We start from the raw sequence: 18,664 nt of genomic DNA on the forward strand, positions 1-18,664 counted from the left end.
AAAATCAATGTTCACATCGTAAAACTAGAGCCATAATAGAGCACAGCTAACAAACACTAGATCTGGGAATGCTTTTTATACATTACTTTTTTAAAAAAGACAGCTCCAAAAAGAAAGTCACTAGGGGAAAAAAAAACTCCAGTGATATAACAAATATCAATGCCTTAAATATTAGCAGCTCTAATCTCAAAATTCTCTTCCCCTCAATACTTGCATCAAATTAATGATAATAAATCTAAGTGTAATTAGGTAATGGGGATAGTATTTGCTGAAGGGCAACTAATAGTCCCCACACCTCCCTCCAAAATGTAGACAATCTAACAGTCCCCATACCTCCCTCCAAAATGTAGAAAAGCCAAGATGAAATCATTTAGTAAGAGGTTGTGCATCTTAAACTGAGGTATGATTATGCCTACAGTTCTGTGTTTAAAAACACAAATGACAACTCTGCATTTTTCTAATTTGTCAATTTTACTCGAGGGGGGGATTAAAACAAAAGCTGACCTATTGGAGGTATATACATACAATGCAAACATACCTTTATATCATACATGCATATAGTTACAAAGGCAAAGCATATATAATAAACTTTAAAATATACAAAATTGTCACCAATGATTGCATGAGATCTCAGAGTTTCAACTGCTTCAGACTATGACTCAAGAGATCCACCTTTGCCACTCTCCTTTGCAGTTAAGGACAAAAAAATTTTTGAGATGAACTGCCACAGGACATTCCTAAATAGTTCTGAAGTTGTTAATACTATACAAAACTAAATGGTACAATAAGAAGTTTTTTAATGAAAGTGAAATAACTGATTCATCAGATGTTAGATCATATACTAAAACGGCGCACTTCTCCTCTCCTAGGTCCACAGGACTTAACACAAGGACCTGGGGTACATTTAATGGATGACATGTTTGACAAAAACTTGACTGGGACGAACTCTACCCCGTGTCTTATGAGCACTTGGGTGTTACCAAGACGTAGTATACAAAACTCAAGATGGTCATTTCAACCTTAAAGCAATTTCAAAAACAAAAACGTGCTGACTATAAAAGCACAACAAAAGCATGGCTTCAAATCCTTTGTTTGACTTTCGAATCACTTTTGGAAGATACAGAAGGCTGGAAAAGAAAAAGGCAATTAGGGGAGCCTTTCGGAGGAAGGAGACACAATAAGGTATTTATATGAGGAACTCAGCAGCAATTAGCAAGCCCCGCCTTTCCTTCCGTGCAGCCGCCCCTACCAGTGTGGGGAGAGTGGGGAAGGCAGGCAAAGTCTGCAATGAAAGGACAGGAGATTGGGGTCAGGTGTGGAGAAGCTGGAGCTGAAATGAACGCTGCTGGAATTACGAGGAAGGCGTGGCAGAAGGGCTCGGAGCCAACCGGGAAGATCCGTGGACGGACGGGACCTAAGGAGAGCGTTCCCGGCGGTGGAGCCCTGGATGACAGCTGGGGCTGGGGCTGGGACTCAGGGGCAGGAGCGCACGGGAGCCGTCCATTGTGCGCGCCCCCGCCGCGCGCTCCCCTCGCTCGGCTCCCCGCCCCCGCCTCGCCCTCGCCCTCGCAGCTGTGTGCCTGCCGCAGCACAGTCCCCAACGCCACCCGCGCCTCGCAGGTAGGGGACGATAAGCCTGGCCCTCCTCCGTCCTCCTCACCGGATGAAAATCGCCGTCGCCCGAGCCTCCTCTTGTCCATCTTGTCCTGCTTCTGGAGTCGCGCTTGCAGGCGCTGTCACCTCAAGACCCCTCAGGCTTGCGGGAGGGAGGGGGAGGGGAAAAAGAAAGCCAGGAAAGTGCGAGCCGCGCTTGCGCAAGAGCCTCGGTAGGCTCTCCGACCGGAAGTGGGCAGCCCCTCCCACCTCCTCCCGGAAGTAGCTTCCTGGGACCTGTTTTCTCAACAGGCTGCCGCAACTGGCATCTAATGTATGGTTTCCGTCCTTAAGGGATAGTCACCTTTTAGCCTGGGGCTCCCACTGGCTTTGTTGATTTTGGGATGTTAGGTTGATAAAAAGTGAAGGGGGAAGCATTGAGAATTCCTAGTTTATTGGATCACCAGAAGTGGCCCCAGAAAGTACGTGACTGTAACCTTACTGTTTTACAGTGTGTCTTTTCTTTCCAGCTTCGGTTGTATATTTTTGTCTTTAGGAAGTTTACTCAAACTTAGAAATAAGAAGGGGCTAAGATGATAAACTAATAGCATAGCTACTCATGGGCATGTGGAGGGGAAATAAACAGGTTAGGTCAGTAGATACAATGTAATAAAGAGGATCTTTTACCATAATTCAAACGCATCTTTAAAAAAAAAAAAACCTGAAAGAAAGCTAGATTTCAACTTTCTTTAAACAAAATACTAAGATAAGTGGGTCATTATGATCTGGCATTGTTGCTACTAATATTTATTGCCATCCTTAATGGGCTCCACCTCTAGTACTGTTTAGCCTTGTAATGTTGAAATCCTTTGAAAGGGGTCTTTAGCTTTTGAAGTCCCATTTTATTAGCCACGGTGTACATATTTGAGTAATTTTAAACAATGAGCCAGATTTGATGACGATATGATCACAATAAGCTTAACAAACTTGAGCACAGTGCTGGCTAATCTAGCAAAAAGATTCTGGAATGTTCCAAGCCAGAAGAGACCCTAGAGTGCTGAAGTTCAACACCCATCCCTCTACCCAACACTCTCCCATCCCCCACCCCTCTAAACCTTTTGAGTTAGACATTTAGTGTTTTTGTTTTAAGCAAAAAGAATAGTTTTAATATTTTGAAGTCATATTGGCAGTGTGAAATTGATCAACCACTTAATTTCTTTGAAGAAAGTTCAATTAAATCTGCGAAAGACCCTTTCTTGCCACAGGTGAATTAAATACAATTTAATGTGTAGGCTTGGATGGGCATCAGAAACAATTTGACTGCCTAAACTACTTTAAAAATTGAAATGAGCCAGGCGCAGGTGGCTGGAGTCTAATCCTAACTACTTGGGAGGCCAGGATCACAGTTTGAAGTCAGCCTACGCAAATAGTTTATGAGACTCCTATTTCCAAAATAAGCAGAGTAAAATGGCCTAGAGGTGTGGCTCAAGCGGTAGAACTCCTGCTTTGCAAGACAGAAGCCTTGAGTTCAAACTCCAGGCCCACCCAAAACAACAAGAAAATTGAGATGAACAACCTAAAATTCCTTATCAGTTGTCTCCAGGAAAAAAATCTAGATTTACAGAAAGATATTTGGAGCACTTGCAATGTTGCTCTTCACCTAAGTTTCCTTTAGTAATTGATTCTTATCTTTAAAATAGAGAAAAAGAAGTTCTATCCTGAAGAATTCTGTCTAGTTATCCTGTGAATAAACCACTAATTTCTTTCTATCTTAAAATACTAAGCAGTTCTACATAAGATTTAATTTGACTGATTTCAGTTGAAAATTACATTTTATGTTGCTGTTTAGTAAAATTGAGGCAGTAGGTAAAAACTCACCTTTATCCTTTAGTTTTTGGTATGCACAAACACACCTCTGAACACTCCAAACCAAGAAATAATAGGATCTGAGATTGGACAAAGTTAGTAAATTCAAAACCTAACTGTCAGAATTACCTAGAGACATCTTTTTAAAAAAAAACTGACCCACCTCAGACCTTTTAAGTCAGAATCTCCTTGAAATGGGACCTAATAATCTGTTTTTAAATGTTTTTAAAAATTAAATTTAAAGTTGTCCAGGAAGATATACCAAATTAAAATATTTTAAAAGTATAGATACTAAAGGTCCTAGGGCTGCACACTTGGGAGATAAAACTACAAAGAAATAACAAAATAATTACTGTAAACATCAGAAAAGTGGTTAGTTTTGGAGACAGGGATATAGAGCATTTGAACGTACTTTTGGCTAACTAACAAAACCAGTCTATGTGGTTAGAAGACTGTTTCTCTTCATAAAATTCTCTAAATTATTTTTTAAACTTTGTCAGGATTCTGTTGCCTACTAAGTTTGTGAAACCTGACAGTTGATGACACCTGATTTTTTTCTATGTCTTTATATCAAGTGGATTGAATATAGCTCCTTTTTCATTGTTGTTGGGGGGGGGGGTTAGCTTTTGAGACTGGGTCTTGTTATGTAGCCCAAGCTGGCATCAAACTCACAGTCCTCCTACCTCAGCCTCCTGAGTGCTGGGATTACAGGTATGGGCACCATGACACCCTGCCTTAAATAGTTTAAGTCTTTCCTGGGGGAGAGATAAATAATGGGAAAGAACAGTATTCTATTTGCTCTATTTTGAAACTTCTAAACATAAAAACTTACAAGCACTATTATTTTCCATTTTTTACAGTTTATTAAATGGAATTATAGTACAGGCAGAGTTATTTTTCTAAAACATAACTGTATTCTGTGCTTAAAAAATATTGCTAGTTTCATACCCAGAGTTCTTTTACTTAAATATATTTTGTAGAGGATTTTTATTTTGCTTTACTAAATATGAAAATAAAGACAGATGCTCCTCACTTTACCATGGGGTTGCATCCTGCTAAACCCACTGTAAGTTGAAACTTTCATAAGTAGAAAACAGATTTCATACATCTAACCTCCTAAACATAGCTAAGCAACACAGTTTGCCATAGAATCTTGGTTGTTCCCCTTGGGATTGCACGGCTGGCTGGGGAGCTGTGGTTTGCCACTGTTGCATCTAAAAACAGGGTCTGACTGCAGATTACTAGACCAGGAAAAAAATCAAAATTTGAAATTTCAAATGCAATTTCTACTGAATGCATGTTGCTTTTATGCCATTATAGAGTCAAAAAATTTTAAGTCTAATCATCATTGATCAGGGACTGTTTGGAAAACTCTTTTGATTTTAATTTTCTGACTGATACATCCTTTCTGTGCTTTATAATAGCCTGGGATATATAAAGGTGTCTTTTTCGTAAATATACCAGAGTATTATAATTACTTTAATATGATACTACTGTGTAACCAGGGGATTAATTGCTAACTTCTCAGACATTAAAATTATTTTTCATAAAAAGCTTACTAATCTGTGAAGAATGTAAAACATTGTTAAATAAAACCATTTTATGATCCTAGGAAATAAAAGTGTTTCTTTAAAAATCAAAAAGCTTCTAAAATAATTTTTAAAAAATCAAAATATGCTCTTCTTACAAAACAGGCTTAAAAAATACACTAATTTTTTGCACACTCCAGATGTGGTGGCACATATCTATAATCCCAGCACTTGGGAGGCTGAGGCAGGAGGATCTTGAGTTCCAGGCCAACCTAGGCTACATAGCAAGTCAGACTGTGCTTAAAAAAAATATATTATATATATATTTATCTATCTGGGGATGTAGCTCAATGGCTAAGTGTTTGCCTAATATTGACCCTGGGTTTAATCCCCAGTACCACAAAATAAATGAATTTTTAAAAATTGTATTACTGTGTACCATGGCTCATGCCAGTAATTCCAACACTTGGGAATCTGAAGCAGGAGGATTACAAATTCAAAGCTAGTTCAAGACTACATAGCTAGTTTGAGGCCTAGCAAGACTTTGTATCAAAGCAAAATTATTTTTATCTGTGATTCTATTGCCTCCCCATCCTGCACTTAAATCTAATCACACATAACCTAGGCTACTCAAATTCATAGAAACAGAAAGTAGGTTGCTAGTTGCCAGAGCCTAGGTTGAAGAGGAAATGGGAAGTTATTGATTAATGGATATAGAGATACAGTTTTGTGGAATGAGAAAAGTTCTGTGGATGGATGGCAGCAGTTGTTCACAATAATGTGAATATACTTAATGCCACTGAACTGCACACTTAAAAATGATTAAAATAGAAACTTTGCCAGACATGGTGCTGCACACCTGTAATCTAAGATGCTTGGGACGTAGAGAATGAAAGGATTATGGTCAAAGCCAGTTCCAAGCAAAAAGCATAAGAAGCTATCTAAAAAATAACTAATGCAAAAAAGAGGTAAGGGTGTGGCTCAAGTGGTAGACCACTTGCCTAGCAAGCTCAAGGCCCTGAATTCAATCTCAACACTGCCAAATAAAATGGAAACATTTTGTTACATTTTTACCACTTTTTTCTAAATTTTAAAAATGTAATACCCATTCCTAGAAGAGGAAAACATAACAGGTATGTCACCACCTACCTAACCCTGGATACCAGAAAGACTTAATTTCAAATTCACACTGATGAATACAATCAGCCCTCCATATCCATAGGTCCTGCATCCAAAGATATAAGCAGCGGTGGATCAAAATTATTAATTTTTGCCTGTTCATTGTGGATACTTTAGATATGTAATAAATACAGTAATAGGAAAATGACACACAAAATTTACTAAATGCTGCATCAGAAATGCTGAACATGCACAAGCATTTTTTTGTTATTTCCTAAACAATATACTACAACAACTACTTACATAACATTTTACATTTTATTAGCTGGTAAGTAATCTACAGATAATTTAAAATATAGGGGAGAATGTGTATAAGTTATGTGCAAATAACACACCATTTTAACCATTTTATATAAGGGAATTGACATCTGTGGATTTTGGTATCCACAAGGGGTTCAGGGACTAATTCCCCACGAAGACTTAGGAACTCCTGTATGTTATACTATTCTCCCTTAAAAAAAAAAAAAAAAGACTTCACTTGCATAAAATGACTAGACCACTTGATACTGGAAACTAAATGTCCTCACTAAATTTTTGGCAGATAAGTGAAATAAAAAGCCAAATACAATGCATTTTAGGCAAGAGCTCTACCACTAAACTACTCCCCACCCCTACAATGCACTTTAAAATCACTTGTGGAAACACTACCAGGCTTATAGAGCTATTTGAGTTACTTGGGGCATGGCATTTTACCTTTGAAAACCTCAACTTCTCTATAAGATAAATATATTGAATAAAAATATCAGTAAGGTCCCTTTCTGCTGACAGTCTTACTCTTCATAGTAAATTATCGAAGGAAACCAGAATACATCACTCTAAAATATGCCTCTTTAACATAAAAATTATATTTTGAGCTGAAGACAAGAAGCAGCAAAGAGGGTAATAGGGTAGGGATGGGGAGGGAAAGCTCTCTCTCCCTCTTTTCTGCTGCAAGGCAGGATGTAAACTGTCTCTTTACTGAAGACAACTCTAGATTTACACCATCCAGAGATAGTGCCAGAGGAATCTGCAAACAAACCTTACTGCATTAGTTTCTTCCCGTATGTTTACATTCTCAAGATTTCCTGCTTTTGGATACCTAAAACTCTTTTCTTTGTCCTTCCATTTCTTCACAAATGTATTCTTGTTTGTGGAAGATGCTACATTAGCCAAAGTTTTGAGTTACTCTTCATTGAGTTTTTCTCCCACATGATATGTGCTGATGCATTAATGAACTTGTTTTTATTTTATTAATCTATTGTTTCAGGGTTCCCTCCGTACCAACTAAGAACTTATGAGGGTTAAGGAAAAAATTTTCTCCCCTCCACTATCTTATTCCAACCTATTATTTAGAAAACAAAAGATAAAAAACTTTTGATTTTCTTTATTTTAGTGAACTATTGATTTATTTGAGCACAATGGATCTGGATCTGAACCATGCTTAGCAGGTGCTCTTCAACTGAGTTATACCTCCAGCCCTGGAATGGATAATCTTGATTTGCAAAAACAGCAAAAATACAGAGAGGTATTGGCAAACCCACAAAACAAACAAATTCTTCAACAATAAATTTATTATTACAATGGGAATCACATATAGGAGGAAGCTTCTAAAGGCAAAATGAGGAGGAATACATGACTTATTTTGAAGTAGTAATCCTTGGTTGCAAGGGACAAGGGTGGCATCGATCCAAAGCTGGACAGGCAGTTGTTGGACAGATGTTCTATGTAAGTGTAACAGAGCTCTGGGAATTAGGATCTCTACAGGAAATACTATAATAAGTGCTTAAAAGTTGCTTTTGCTGAGAAACACTGACCTCTTACTTAAGCCCATGAGTTAACCAAAGGCAGGATGAAAGTAGGGCATCTCAGCCTCTACTTTATATCTGTGCTTTGAACCATTCTCACCTGCAGTTACCTTAAAATCCAGGAAGGACAGGACTGATTTATAAATACGCATACCTCTCCATGCTGGAAATCTCAAAGTTAACACTTTTTCTTTCAACTAAACCAGGCAATATTCTCCTCACCTCCCTCTCCTCCTCCCCCTCCCCCTCCATGGTACTTGGAGTTTGCTGAGAGTGAAAATGGCCAACTCCAAGTACCATGTCCCTGGCACCAAGAGAAAGACTTGCCCTCAGTTTCCTGTAACATGGACCCACAACTAAATCTACTCAGGCATATTTTCTAACTTTTGTTTCATGTTTTCTGTAAATTGTAACACTACTATGGTCAAGGCGGAGACCAATTGAGAATCTCTGTCTCCCCAATTTTGATCAAAGCTGTAAATAAATTCAATTTTCCATTTATATATATATATATATAAAATGTTGTTTTCTCAGACCCAGAGCCAGGCCTTATGGCTGAGAGGACCAGTAAGGTAAGGTTGTAGAGGCCTTTGTACAAGGTTATGGTGATGATAGTCTTTTGTGTTAATTCTTGTTATAGGCATATGTGCATGAGATCTTCATCATCAGCTCCTAGGTTTCTTGTTTTTGTTAGGGTTTAACAAAAGTGATTCCATTTTGATTCTGACAACTTTCATGATGTGTAAGATATTATCTAAGACTAGCCATAAAACTGAGATTTATTAATTTTACAAGTATAAAATAAACCTGTGTTATTTTTCAAAAGCTTCATGTGCATCTTTGTCTTATGTATATAACTAGTGGACTTTTAAAGTGCTCTTTATTTTCTTATGCCCTTGGCAAAAGTCATGCAATTCTAATTGTATTTACATGCTTACTATACGCCAGGGTCTATTAAAAACTAGAGATTCTGTACTGAACAAAACTATCCCTTTGCCAGGTGCAGATGACTCATGCCTGTAATCATAGCTACTCAAGAGGCAGAGATCGGGAGGATTGTGGCTCAAAGCCAGCCCAGGCAAATAGTTCAAGAGACCTTATCTTGAAAAAAACCCATCACAAAAAAGGGCTGGTGGGGTGACTCAAGGTATAGGCCCTGAGTACAAATTCCACTACTGAAAAAAAAAATCCCTATTCCTGCTCTGATTGAACTTACATCCTAATGGAAGGAAGTAGACACTCCACAAATATGTCAGTTGGTAATTAGTGCTGAAACAAAAAAGGGAAGGAGAAATAGATAAAGGATGCCCTTTCAGATAGAACACTCAGAGAAAATCACTCTGACCTGATTCAGATGGTCATAAACTTGAAGAAAATAAAACTCTGAAGGTATCTAGGGGAAGAGTATTCCAGGCTTTGGGCACAGGGAAGGTAAATGGCCTGAAACAGGTTTGTTTTACCAGGTGTGGCTAGAGTGAACTAAGCAAGTGAAGGGTGGAAAATGACACCTGAGAAAAAAACTAAGAAATAGATCATGGAGATAGGTGAGTAAGCAAGTGGTAGAGGAAAGGAAATGATACTGGAGAGCTAAGGGCCATGTGGGACCTAGTGGGCCCTACATGCTAAGGATTTAGGTAATGACTTGGGGCCTTATGGTAAGGTATTCGGCTGTTATTCCAAAGACAGAAATTTTTTTTAGAAGTTTAGCAAAGATTTATTTTAGTGAAATAAAAGAAATAGGAAAGGAAGGATGAAACATCACCTGACATCACATATTTCAGATAGCAGAACCTATAAACTTACTAATAGATTGAATAGGGGATGAGAAAAAAAGACAGAAGTATGCAGCATGGACACCTGCAAGAATAGAATTGCCATTTGCTTCAATAAGGAGAACTGGAGAGAGAAAGTAGAAAGAAGGGGTGTTTTAAGCAAGTTTGAGATGGCTATTTGAGATAAAGTAGATATATCATGACAGAATTACAGGTTGGAATATAGTAACCAAGCAATCTACATAAATGCTGTGGACAACTAATAACCTTTGTGTGTATGTGTGTGTTTATGGTACTAGGGTTTGAACTCGGGGCCTACAACTTGAGCCACTCCACCATCCCTTTATTGTGATGGGTTTTTTCTAGATAGGGTGTCTCAAACTATTTGCTGGGGCTGGCTTCGAACCATGATCCTCCCGATCACTGCCTCCTGAGTAGCTAGGATTACAGGCGTGAACCATCAGCACCTGGCACAGATAACCTTCAGCACAAGTTGGGTGCAAGAGTCAAAAAAATATGATTTAGAAAGTGAGAAATCAAGCAACCATCATTTTAACCTTGCTTTATACTTTGATTTGCACCGAAAATCATTTTGAGCACTACTTATTGGAAGTGGGTTATGGATTGCCAGTTTCAATGTCTGTGCTAAGATTTGGCAGAGATTCAATGGCAGGTGGAGGAGGGGGAAAGCCTCATGGTGGAAAATAGAGAACACTTTATATGTACCCTAAGTAGAGGCTATTGGCCAGAGGAAACTGTAGGTGAGTTAACTAGAAGTGAAGTATCCTATGTGATTGGCCTGGAGTACATATTTGGCTTTCTCTGATTAGTTCTAAATTGGAACCAGAGACAAAAGTCAGCACAACTGTCAGTTATCACTCAAATCCTGGCCACATGTGGGCCAACTGTGACAGGAATTTTTATCTTCCTGGATTGTCACTAGAGATAAAAACATGGCTTCCTGCAAGTCTGGCTTATTTACGAGGTTGACTTCCTGGGCAGCAGGTTGTGAGTCAATGCTCTATATTTATATATGCTGGCCATTGTCCCTTCAACTATTTATTCTGTCACTACTTTGCATCATTCACAGTTATTTTGAGCTAAACTATTTACCAAAGGCTAAAAAGGCAACGTCTTGGATTGGTAGAGTGGCTCAAGTGGTAGAGTGCTTGCCTAGCAAGCTTCAGGGCCAGAGTTCAAGCCCCAGTACAACCACCAAAAAAAAAGTTAATGTCTTTTTTAAGCACTTAATTTAGCTTGAGCTACCACAGGAAGAATTTGGCTAGCTAAAATTTTTTAAATTTTTTCTATCATTAATATAGTATTACTCTTAATGTTTCCAGTGGCTACCAATATCTCAGGAACTGAGTTTCCAGAAATTTGTTGAACAATCTAACTTACAGGAAGAACTTAAATATGACTTCAGTGAAAAAGCTGAATTGAAACACAAAGGTCTTTTATCTTCATTATAAAAATGTCTTTGAGAGAAACAGAAAACTCTAGCAGGCCCTTAGACATTTGCTTAAGCAATACATTTAAAAGCTTTGATAGAAAATATGCAAATTTCAGAAAGTATATATCCCTCTAAAGGGGATGTTCATCAAGTATATTTCATACTTGATGAAAAACCAAGAAGCTTCTTTTTCATAAGGGAGAGTGCACTAACAAATCATCACCTCAGTATGCCAAATAAAGAGACAAGTAATGGTGGAAGTCATGTAAGAGTTACTTAAACTGCTTTTGCTGGAAAATACTGATGAAAAGCTTGACATCTCTGTCTCCATTTTGCACCTACTGTCCTTTGCTCTGAGTCATTCTGCCCTGCATCCACCTTGGAATCAAGGAAGGACAGGAATGATCAATAACATCTTTATGACAAGGGACTAAGGAATGAACAGCAGAGCCTTGCAGGACAGACCACCCCTCCAAATAAGGACAATTACCTATAATGATGAGACTACTTCCTGGAGTAGGAGCAAACATCTCTTGCAAACCAGATTGCTCCCCTCAAGTGATGGCAGTGATAACTTCTCTGGAACCCTAGAAGAACAAGGACTGAGATAATGGTCAACTAGGTCTCACTTGACCACTGGAACACAGCTGTGACTAGGACTGTTTAATTATGCATACCTTTCATCCCTTGCCCTTAATTCTTTGTCCATATGAAGCTAAAGTTTATGCCTGTACCCTAAAGATGACTGAAAAGGGGCTGAGTGCTTACTTTGCCTCTTCCCACAGCATGTTCTGGGCTGTGTAATAAATTTCCTTTCTCTGCTTTTCACCATGCTTCTTTATGTGGCATACAGGGGCTAGTAACTGAACCTGACATGTGGAAGCTCAGGAGTTTGGGCCCGGGGTTCAAAACTCTGGTTTCAGTCAGAGAAAGGAAATTTAGTTGATGTGACACAGGCATACCATAAGAAGAGGCAAGATAGTATTTCAATCCATCTTCCTTATATATTTTAAGTATAAATAGAGGAGGAAGAATTGGGAGATTGGGGGACAAGTATGCATAAATATCAAGAAGTCTGAGTCACAGGTGTGTTTAGGTGGTCATACGTGGTGGCTACAGGTGGTCCAGTAGCTCACTGTTTCAGGATTGGCTAGGCAGGGCCTTGCTACAATAAATCATTGCTTTCCTTCAGAGGCTCTGAAGATACTTATCTGATTTCCAAGAGGACTGCAAAGGAACTTCAGGAGAGAATGGCTCAGAGCAAAGGATACAGATACAAAATGGAGGCTGAGATGCCTACCTTTTATTCTGCTTTCAGTTAATTTGAAGGCCCAAGTAAGAAGTTGGTGTTTTTCAGCTAAAACAGATTTTAAAAAGAACTTCTAGCCTCACCCTAAATGTCTGCCTATCACCAGTGTTCCCATCACAGAAATTTCACTCAATCAAGGTTCAGTATATCATTTATCTGTCTGCTGTTATTCAGAATTATTTTGGCTATTGTCATTTAGTCAAATAAAGGCAATATTATTAAAACAAAAAAAAGGAAAGAAAAAACAGCTTTTAAGTACCTACCTGTTACATCAACTGACCTTCTTCTTCCAACTGGGCCCCACTTTCTACTTTCCATCACTTCCCAACAGTGCCATCATACTATAAATCCATCAAGAAAGTAATCCATTCATTAGGTCAGAGCCCTTGTAATCTAATATTTTCTGAAAATGACATCAGAAACATACCCAGAAGTGTGTCTCCTAGGTATTTTTCAATCCAATGAGGTTAACTATTACTACTAATCATCGTATCTGCCAAATCTGATAACATAAAACTTTTCTCCCTAGGTTTTCTTCTGTTTTATATTTTTGCTCTTACATTTAGAACTTTGATCTATTTTTTAGTTAACTTTCATATATGGTAAGGGTCCAAATTCAATCTTTTCATGTGGACATCTGGTTGTCCCATCACCATTTCTTGAAAAGACTGATCTCTCACAAGGAATGGCCGTGTGTTTTTAAAATGACAAACAAAACCAAAATACCTGAGAACACTGTAACCTATATAAAACATGTGCAGGCTGGATTTTGCCCCAAGGCTGTCAATTAACAGATGTACCTCAACTTAACTTTCACATTAAGTTTACCAAACGAGCTACGGGGAAGGAGAGAGATTTACTATGGCCAACCATATTTCAAACATCTTACTAGTTTGATGATAAACCGGTCAATAAGCTTAAGAGTTAAATGCCTAGCGTCAAGGAGATCAAAGCCTAGTTGGGACTCATGATAATATTTTATTTTAGTGAGCACATGCTTACATAGACAACATGGAAAAAGACTAGGTTAAGAGAAGATTTGAATTTTAAGGATAAATGGGATGAAAGAAAACAACCAAAACTTATTACAACCTCCATGTCAGTTGAAAGCATCGATTTCATAACCCACTGCCCACAGTCAGTTATCCAACCACCGCACGGCTTTTTGCCCGGAATTCTTCTCCGCCTATGGTGAGGTCAGTGGGCAGCGCCGGAAAGAAGAGGGCGGGATTTCCGGGAGTGCAGTAACCGGATGCTGCCTTGACTTGGTGACCCGTTCTGTATGGAGTAGTGAGCTGCTGAGAAGCAGTCGCGCGGTTTGGGACGGCTTTTCACCACGAAGCCCTCAGTCTGTGGAGTGCCTGCGCTCTGCGCCGTGGGAGCCACCATCTCTACAAGTTGGTATCGCGCGCGTTTCTTCTTTCTTCCAGGGTTTGGGGTGAGAATGACCTTCCGAGATGCACGTAGAGGAGCATGTGCGCCTAGAAGGCCTGCTGAACAGAGGAAGCCCACATCTGAAACAAGAGGAGTGTTTCCCAAAATGAAGTCTCTTCCCTCCCCCCCAAAACAACTAAATATACCTCTGTAAAAGCAGAAGGTAAAGTACTGATAGTTCTGTGAACTGTCTTCTGCGAATCCGTAAACTGCCACCAGTTGAACAGAAAGGAGCTCAAAGACTCCAAATGACATCCTTGATTTTTTTTTCAATTAACTTTTAATTTCTGTGGTATTCTAAAACCCTTTACTGGCTACAAACGCAAATATCTTTTGTTTCTGCAGTCAGTGTTTATCAGATTTAAGGACCATGGGTTAAGCATTTCGGGGAATCCAAAGTAAATCGGTTGGTTTTTTGGTGGGGGGGCAGCACTGGGGTTTGAACCCAGGGCCTCACGCTTGCAAGGCAGGCGCTCTTACCGCTTTTTTTTTTTTTTTCTTTAAATGGAATGAACATTTTTAAAATGTGAGAAGCCTTGACCCAGGCTTTTTATTCGGAAAATATTTGATTATTGTGAGACAAATACTACCAAGCATTGAGCTCAGTGTTAACAAAATAGACACAGCCTTTGTCCTAATGGAATAGATGGCCCTTAACATCTTTGGGGGCAAATAGGTAACTAGACAATTAGAATACCATATTACAAGTACTACCATAGGCACAATGTGCTTTGAGGACTAATAGGAATAACTGGTTTAAAGTAAGAGATGAAAAGCTGGCTCTGGTGGCACACACCTGTAAATTCCAGCACTTGGGGTGCTGAGGCAAGAGCCTACACAGCAAGATTCAGACCAGCCTGGACTACATAGTGAGATCCTGTCTCAAAAACAAAAAGTAAGAGACAAAGAATATAAGTTTGGACTTTAACCTGGTTGCAATAGGCTTAAAAATATACATTGGAGCCATGTGTCAGTGGCTCATGCCTCTGATCCTAGCTACTTGGGAGGCTGAGATCTGGAGATCCTGTTCAAGGCCAGCATAAGTAAATAGTTCAAAAAATAACCAGAGCAAAATGGACTGAAGTTGTGGCTCAAATGGTAGAGTGCCTGATTTGTGTGTGTGTGTGTGTGTGTGTGTGTGTGTGTGTGTTGGGTATTTTTGAGATAGGGTCTTGCAGTCTTGCAAACTATTTGACGGGGGCGGGCTTCCAGCTGAGATCCTCCTGATCTCTGTCTCCTGAGTAGCTAGGATTACAGGCATGAGTCACCAGTGCCCAGCTAGAGTGCCTGCTTTGTAAGCGTGAAGCCAAGTTCAAATCCCAGTCCCACCAGAAGTACACACACACACACACACACACACACACACACGGAATGAGGAACATCGTAAATGCCATTAACCAGATTTCCAGTGGCTTAGAGATAGAGGGAAACAAGTCTGAACACTAGGAAATGCAGTTAAGAAAATGAATTGAACAGTAGTAAATACTTTAAAAAGTATGGAAAGTAAAATGCATACAACAAATGGAGTGATAAGACAGTAGTGAGATAACTTCCATTTTCTAGTTCCAGCAGCTGGTTTTGTAGCAGTATCCCTCACTGAAATAAAACACAAGACAAATCAGATTGGGAAGGGAAGGAGAGATTATTTCAGTTTGTTGCCTTGAGATATCTTTTTGATGCATGGTGATTGAAACCACAAATGTAAATCAAATCCCATAGGGGAAATGAGGTGGGTTTTTTTTTGGTTTGTTTGTTTGTTTTTTTAAGGTATAAGGACAGGACACAGAAATCACATTTACCTTTAAGGAAAGGGAGGGGCACCTGGGCATCAGTGCACAGGTCAGAGAGGCAGGAGATCTAGGAAAATGCAGAGCCATTCAATGAAGCCCAGGGAAGGGGAAATTTTTCTTTTCAGGTATTTTAATTGCATTTTGTAAATACTTGAATTTTTTTCACTTCAGTTTTACCGTAGTTTCATATCTTTAAGCTTCATCATCTTGAGGAACATTTAGTTCTTCAGGATAAAATTGTGGTGTTTTATATTTATTTGTCCCAGTTTGGGACATTTTGTTTGATAACATTTTCTGTAAAGCCTGAACTGAAGAAGAGTTTGTTGTTGTTTTTAATCAATAGATTTCTGTATATTTCTGTTTTGAAAACACAGGGGCATTTGGTACAGCAGCTCTTAAATGCTTCTTACTAGTTACCATCTCTGCAACTTTTCTGCTTTTTGTGTTCACGCATTGCTTTTGTGAAGGATCTTGAGTTTGATTATGTACCTGGAGGAAACCATAGCATCATGAACTCTCTGTGTCAGTGTTATGTAACTTTGTTATCCAGTACATTGATTCTCTGAGCCCCTATATATTAATGGATCTTTAAGTTATCCTATTGACTAAAGAAATAATATAATTCATGTCTACAGTAAGAATTTAGAACAGAGTGTGTTTGGGCAGGCCTGTAATCCCAGCTACTTTGGAGGCTGACACAGGAGGGTCATTTATGCTTACGAGTTCAAGACCAACCTAGACAGCATAGAAAGATGCTGTCTCAAAAAATAAGAACCCAAATATGTTTTAAATTTTGCCCAGTAAGTGATTACAAGCTCCAGGCCATAGAAGTTTAGGAAAAATTAATGGTGTAGCACTTAAGTTGTACAAAGATTTCACTTTATGTTTTAGAAATGAATTGCATTGTGGTATCAAACTTGTATTTGCATAGTTAGTTTGGAAGTTTTAAAAAAACCTCTAACTTAATTTCATTTATCTTCTTTTATAGGAGATTCCTCACGTTTTTATTCTCCAAAATGAGTGTTAGTGTCACTTGCTTAAGAACTTTTGGAAGGATTTTGGTGCCATTCACTCTTCATAGGAGGAGAAGGAATGTATATTCAACAATTCTGCAGAGATACATGGCCTCCAAAATACCTACTGTGTCGTATCCTAATAAAGAGAACACACCCCCTCCTGAACAGCTAGAATTGGATAGGTGGAAGACTACAATGAAATCTAGTATGCAAGAAGAAGGTGTTTCAACTGTTTCAAACAACAAGGATGAAGATGCTGTTGCTGCCACCAGAGAATTAATTGAGATGTGGAGATTGCTTGGTAAAGAAGTACCAGAACATATCACTGAAGAAGAGCTGAAAACCATTATGGAATGTTCTTCTAAATCATCAAAAAAGAAATATTTAAAATTTTTGTATGTTAAGGAAAAACTGAAAAAGGCTAAGCAAAGAAAAAAGGAAATGAAAGCAGTAGCAAAGGAAGAAGCAAAAAAAGCCAAACTGCTAGAAACCACTGAGGAAGATGAACAGCGAAACTTTCTATTTCTTCGACTTTGGGACAGGAATATGAACATTGCAATGGGCTGGAAGGGTGCCCAGGCTATGCAGTTTGGACAACCTTTGGTTTTTGACATGGCTTATGATAATTATATGAACTCAAAAGAAATGCAGAATACTGTTTCCCAACTTTTAGAAAGTGAAGGATGGAACAGAAGAAATGTTGATCCTTTCCACATTCATTTTTGCAATCTTAAAGTAGATAGTGCTTATCATAGGGAGTTAGTTAAACGTTATGGAGAAAAATGGGACAAATTGCTTTTAACAGCAACAGAAAAGTCTCATGTAGACTTATTTCCAAAAGACAGTATTATATATTTAACTGCAGATTCTCCCAATGTTATGACTACTTTCAAACATGATAAAATTTATGTAATTGGATCATTTGTTGATAAAAATATGCAGCCAGGCACATCCCTAGCCAAGGCAAAACGGCTAAATCTGGCAACAGAATGCCTTCCATTAGATAAATATTTACAATGGGAGATTGGTACCAAAAATCTTACTTTAGATCAAATGATGCGTATTTTGTTATGTCTAAAAAACACTGGTAATTGGGAAGAGGCTCTGAAGTTTGTTCCCAGGAGAAAACATACTGGTTATCTGGAGATTTCTCAACATTCCCAAGAGCTTGTCAACAGACTGAAAAAGACAAAAAGTTTTAATTCATTTCCAAAAGTGAATGCACATAGAAAATGTGGCTTGAATGAGAAAATTTGATAGCTTACAAAAATAAATAGGTGGGAAATACAGTTCTATTAAGTATTCCTTCCTCAATGGAATTCATTTTCTCTTTTAAAGGTAGTCTTAACAAATTAACTGCAGAATTGTCTTTTCCCAGTTCCTTAAATATCTGCAGAATTTTGGGAATATATTTTGTTTATTGTAAAAAGATAATAACCAAAGTTGTTCATGTTTGTAGAATAAAGTAATCTTTAAGTGAACCCAATAAAACAGGCCATTACTGTGGTTTTTTTATGGATTCTTTGAGTCTCAGTTTCCATTATCCTCCTTAAATGCTCTTTTATCCATATCAGCAACTACTCTTTTCATGAGGGAAAAAAATGGTTTAGAAAAGGTTTCTAAACTTCGGGTGGTGGTTCACTTATTAAATTCAACATGGTACAATGTCTACATCCATAGACACTAAGGTATATTGCTTAACACCTTTTTACAAATAACAATTTATTCAAATAATTCAACCTTTGAGTATAGGATGAGAATTGTTAAGATCTGTCTGATTATAGAGTCTCAGTTTTTAAATTAAACAATTCATTCTAGCACTCAGGAGGCTGAGGAAAGACAATCACAAATTTGAAGCCAGCTTGGACTGTCTATAAGTAAATAAATTATAATTGAAACTTAACTGGGATCAGAAAAGGCCCTGAAAAAGTGATGTGTA

General features: G+C 38.3%; 2 protein-coding genes across 9 annotated transcripts in view; one reads left to right on the top strand and one right to left on the bottom strand.

Annotated features, from left to right (window-relative positions):
• The window catches only part of Senp7 (SUMO specific peptidase 7), a 118,446-nt gene extending 116,615 nt beyond the window's left edge, over nucleotides 1-1,831 (bottom strand). For 6 of the 7 annotated variants that reach the window (XM_074073023.1, XM_074073021.1, XM_074073018.1 and 3 more), the window contains exon 1: nucleotides 1,661-1,830. In XM_074073023.1, the coding sequence (XP_073929124.1) occupies nucleotides 1,661-1,700 (40 nt within the window). In that variant the 5' untranslated portion in view covers nucleotides 1,701-1,830. Of the gene's footprint in view, nucleotides 1-1,660 lie in introns of all 7 variants that reach the window. The other variant, XM_074073019.1, reaches the window with a different exon arrangement.
• Nucleotides 1,286-18,243, top strand: Trmt10c (tRNA methyltransferase 10C, mitochondrial RNase P subunit). Of its 2 annotated transcripts, XM_020175475.2 has the most exons (3): nucleotides 1,286-1,620; nucleotides 13,916-14,082; nucleotides 16,698-18,243. In XM_020175475.2, the coding sequence occupies exon 3, from the start codon at nucleotides 16,726-16,728 to the stop codon at nucleotides 17,980-17,982; it is 1,257 nt and encodes a 418-aa protein (XP_020031064.1). In that variant the 5' UTR covers nucleotides 1,286-1,620; nucleotides 13,916-14,082; nucleotides 16,698-16,725; the 3' UTR covers nucleotides 17,983-18,243. The 2 variants fall into 2 exon arrangements, with proteins under 2 accessions (XP_020031064.1, XP_020031063.1); XM_020175474.2 differs by lacking the exons at nucleotides 1,286-1,620; nucleotides 13,916-14,082 and adding an exon at nucleotides 13,711-13,882 and having other exon boundaries at nucleotides 16,698-18,242.
• The last annotated feature ends 421 nt before the right edge of the window (nucleotides 18,244-18,664 follow it).

The sequence above is a fragment of the Castor canadensis genome, chromosome 5 (genome assembly GCF_047511655.1).
Source record: "Castor canadensis chromosome 5, mCasCan1.hap1v2, whole genome shotgun sequence".
NCBI classification, from domain to species: domain Eukaryota; kingdom Metazoa; phylum Chordata; class Mammalia; order Rodentia; family Castoridae; genus Castor; species Castor canadensis.

Coding starts and splice junctions, on each gene's coding strand:
- Trmt10c (XM_020175475.2), top strand. CDS start 16,726: ATGAGTGTTAGTGTCACTTGCTTAAGAACTTTTGGAAGGATTTTGGTG.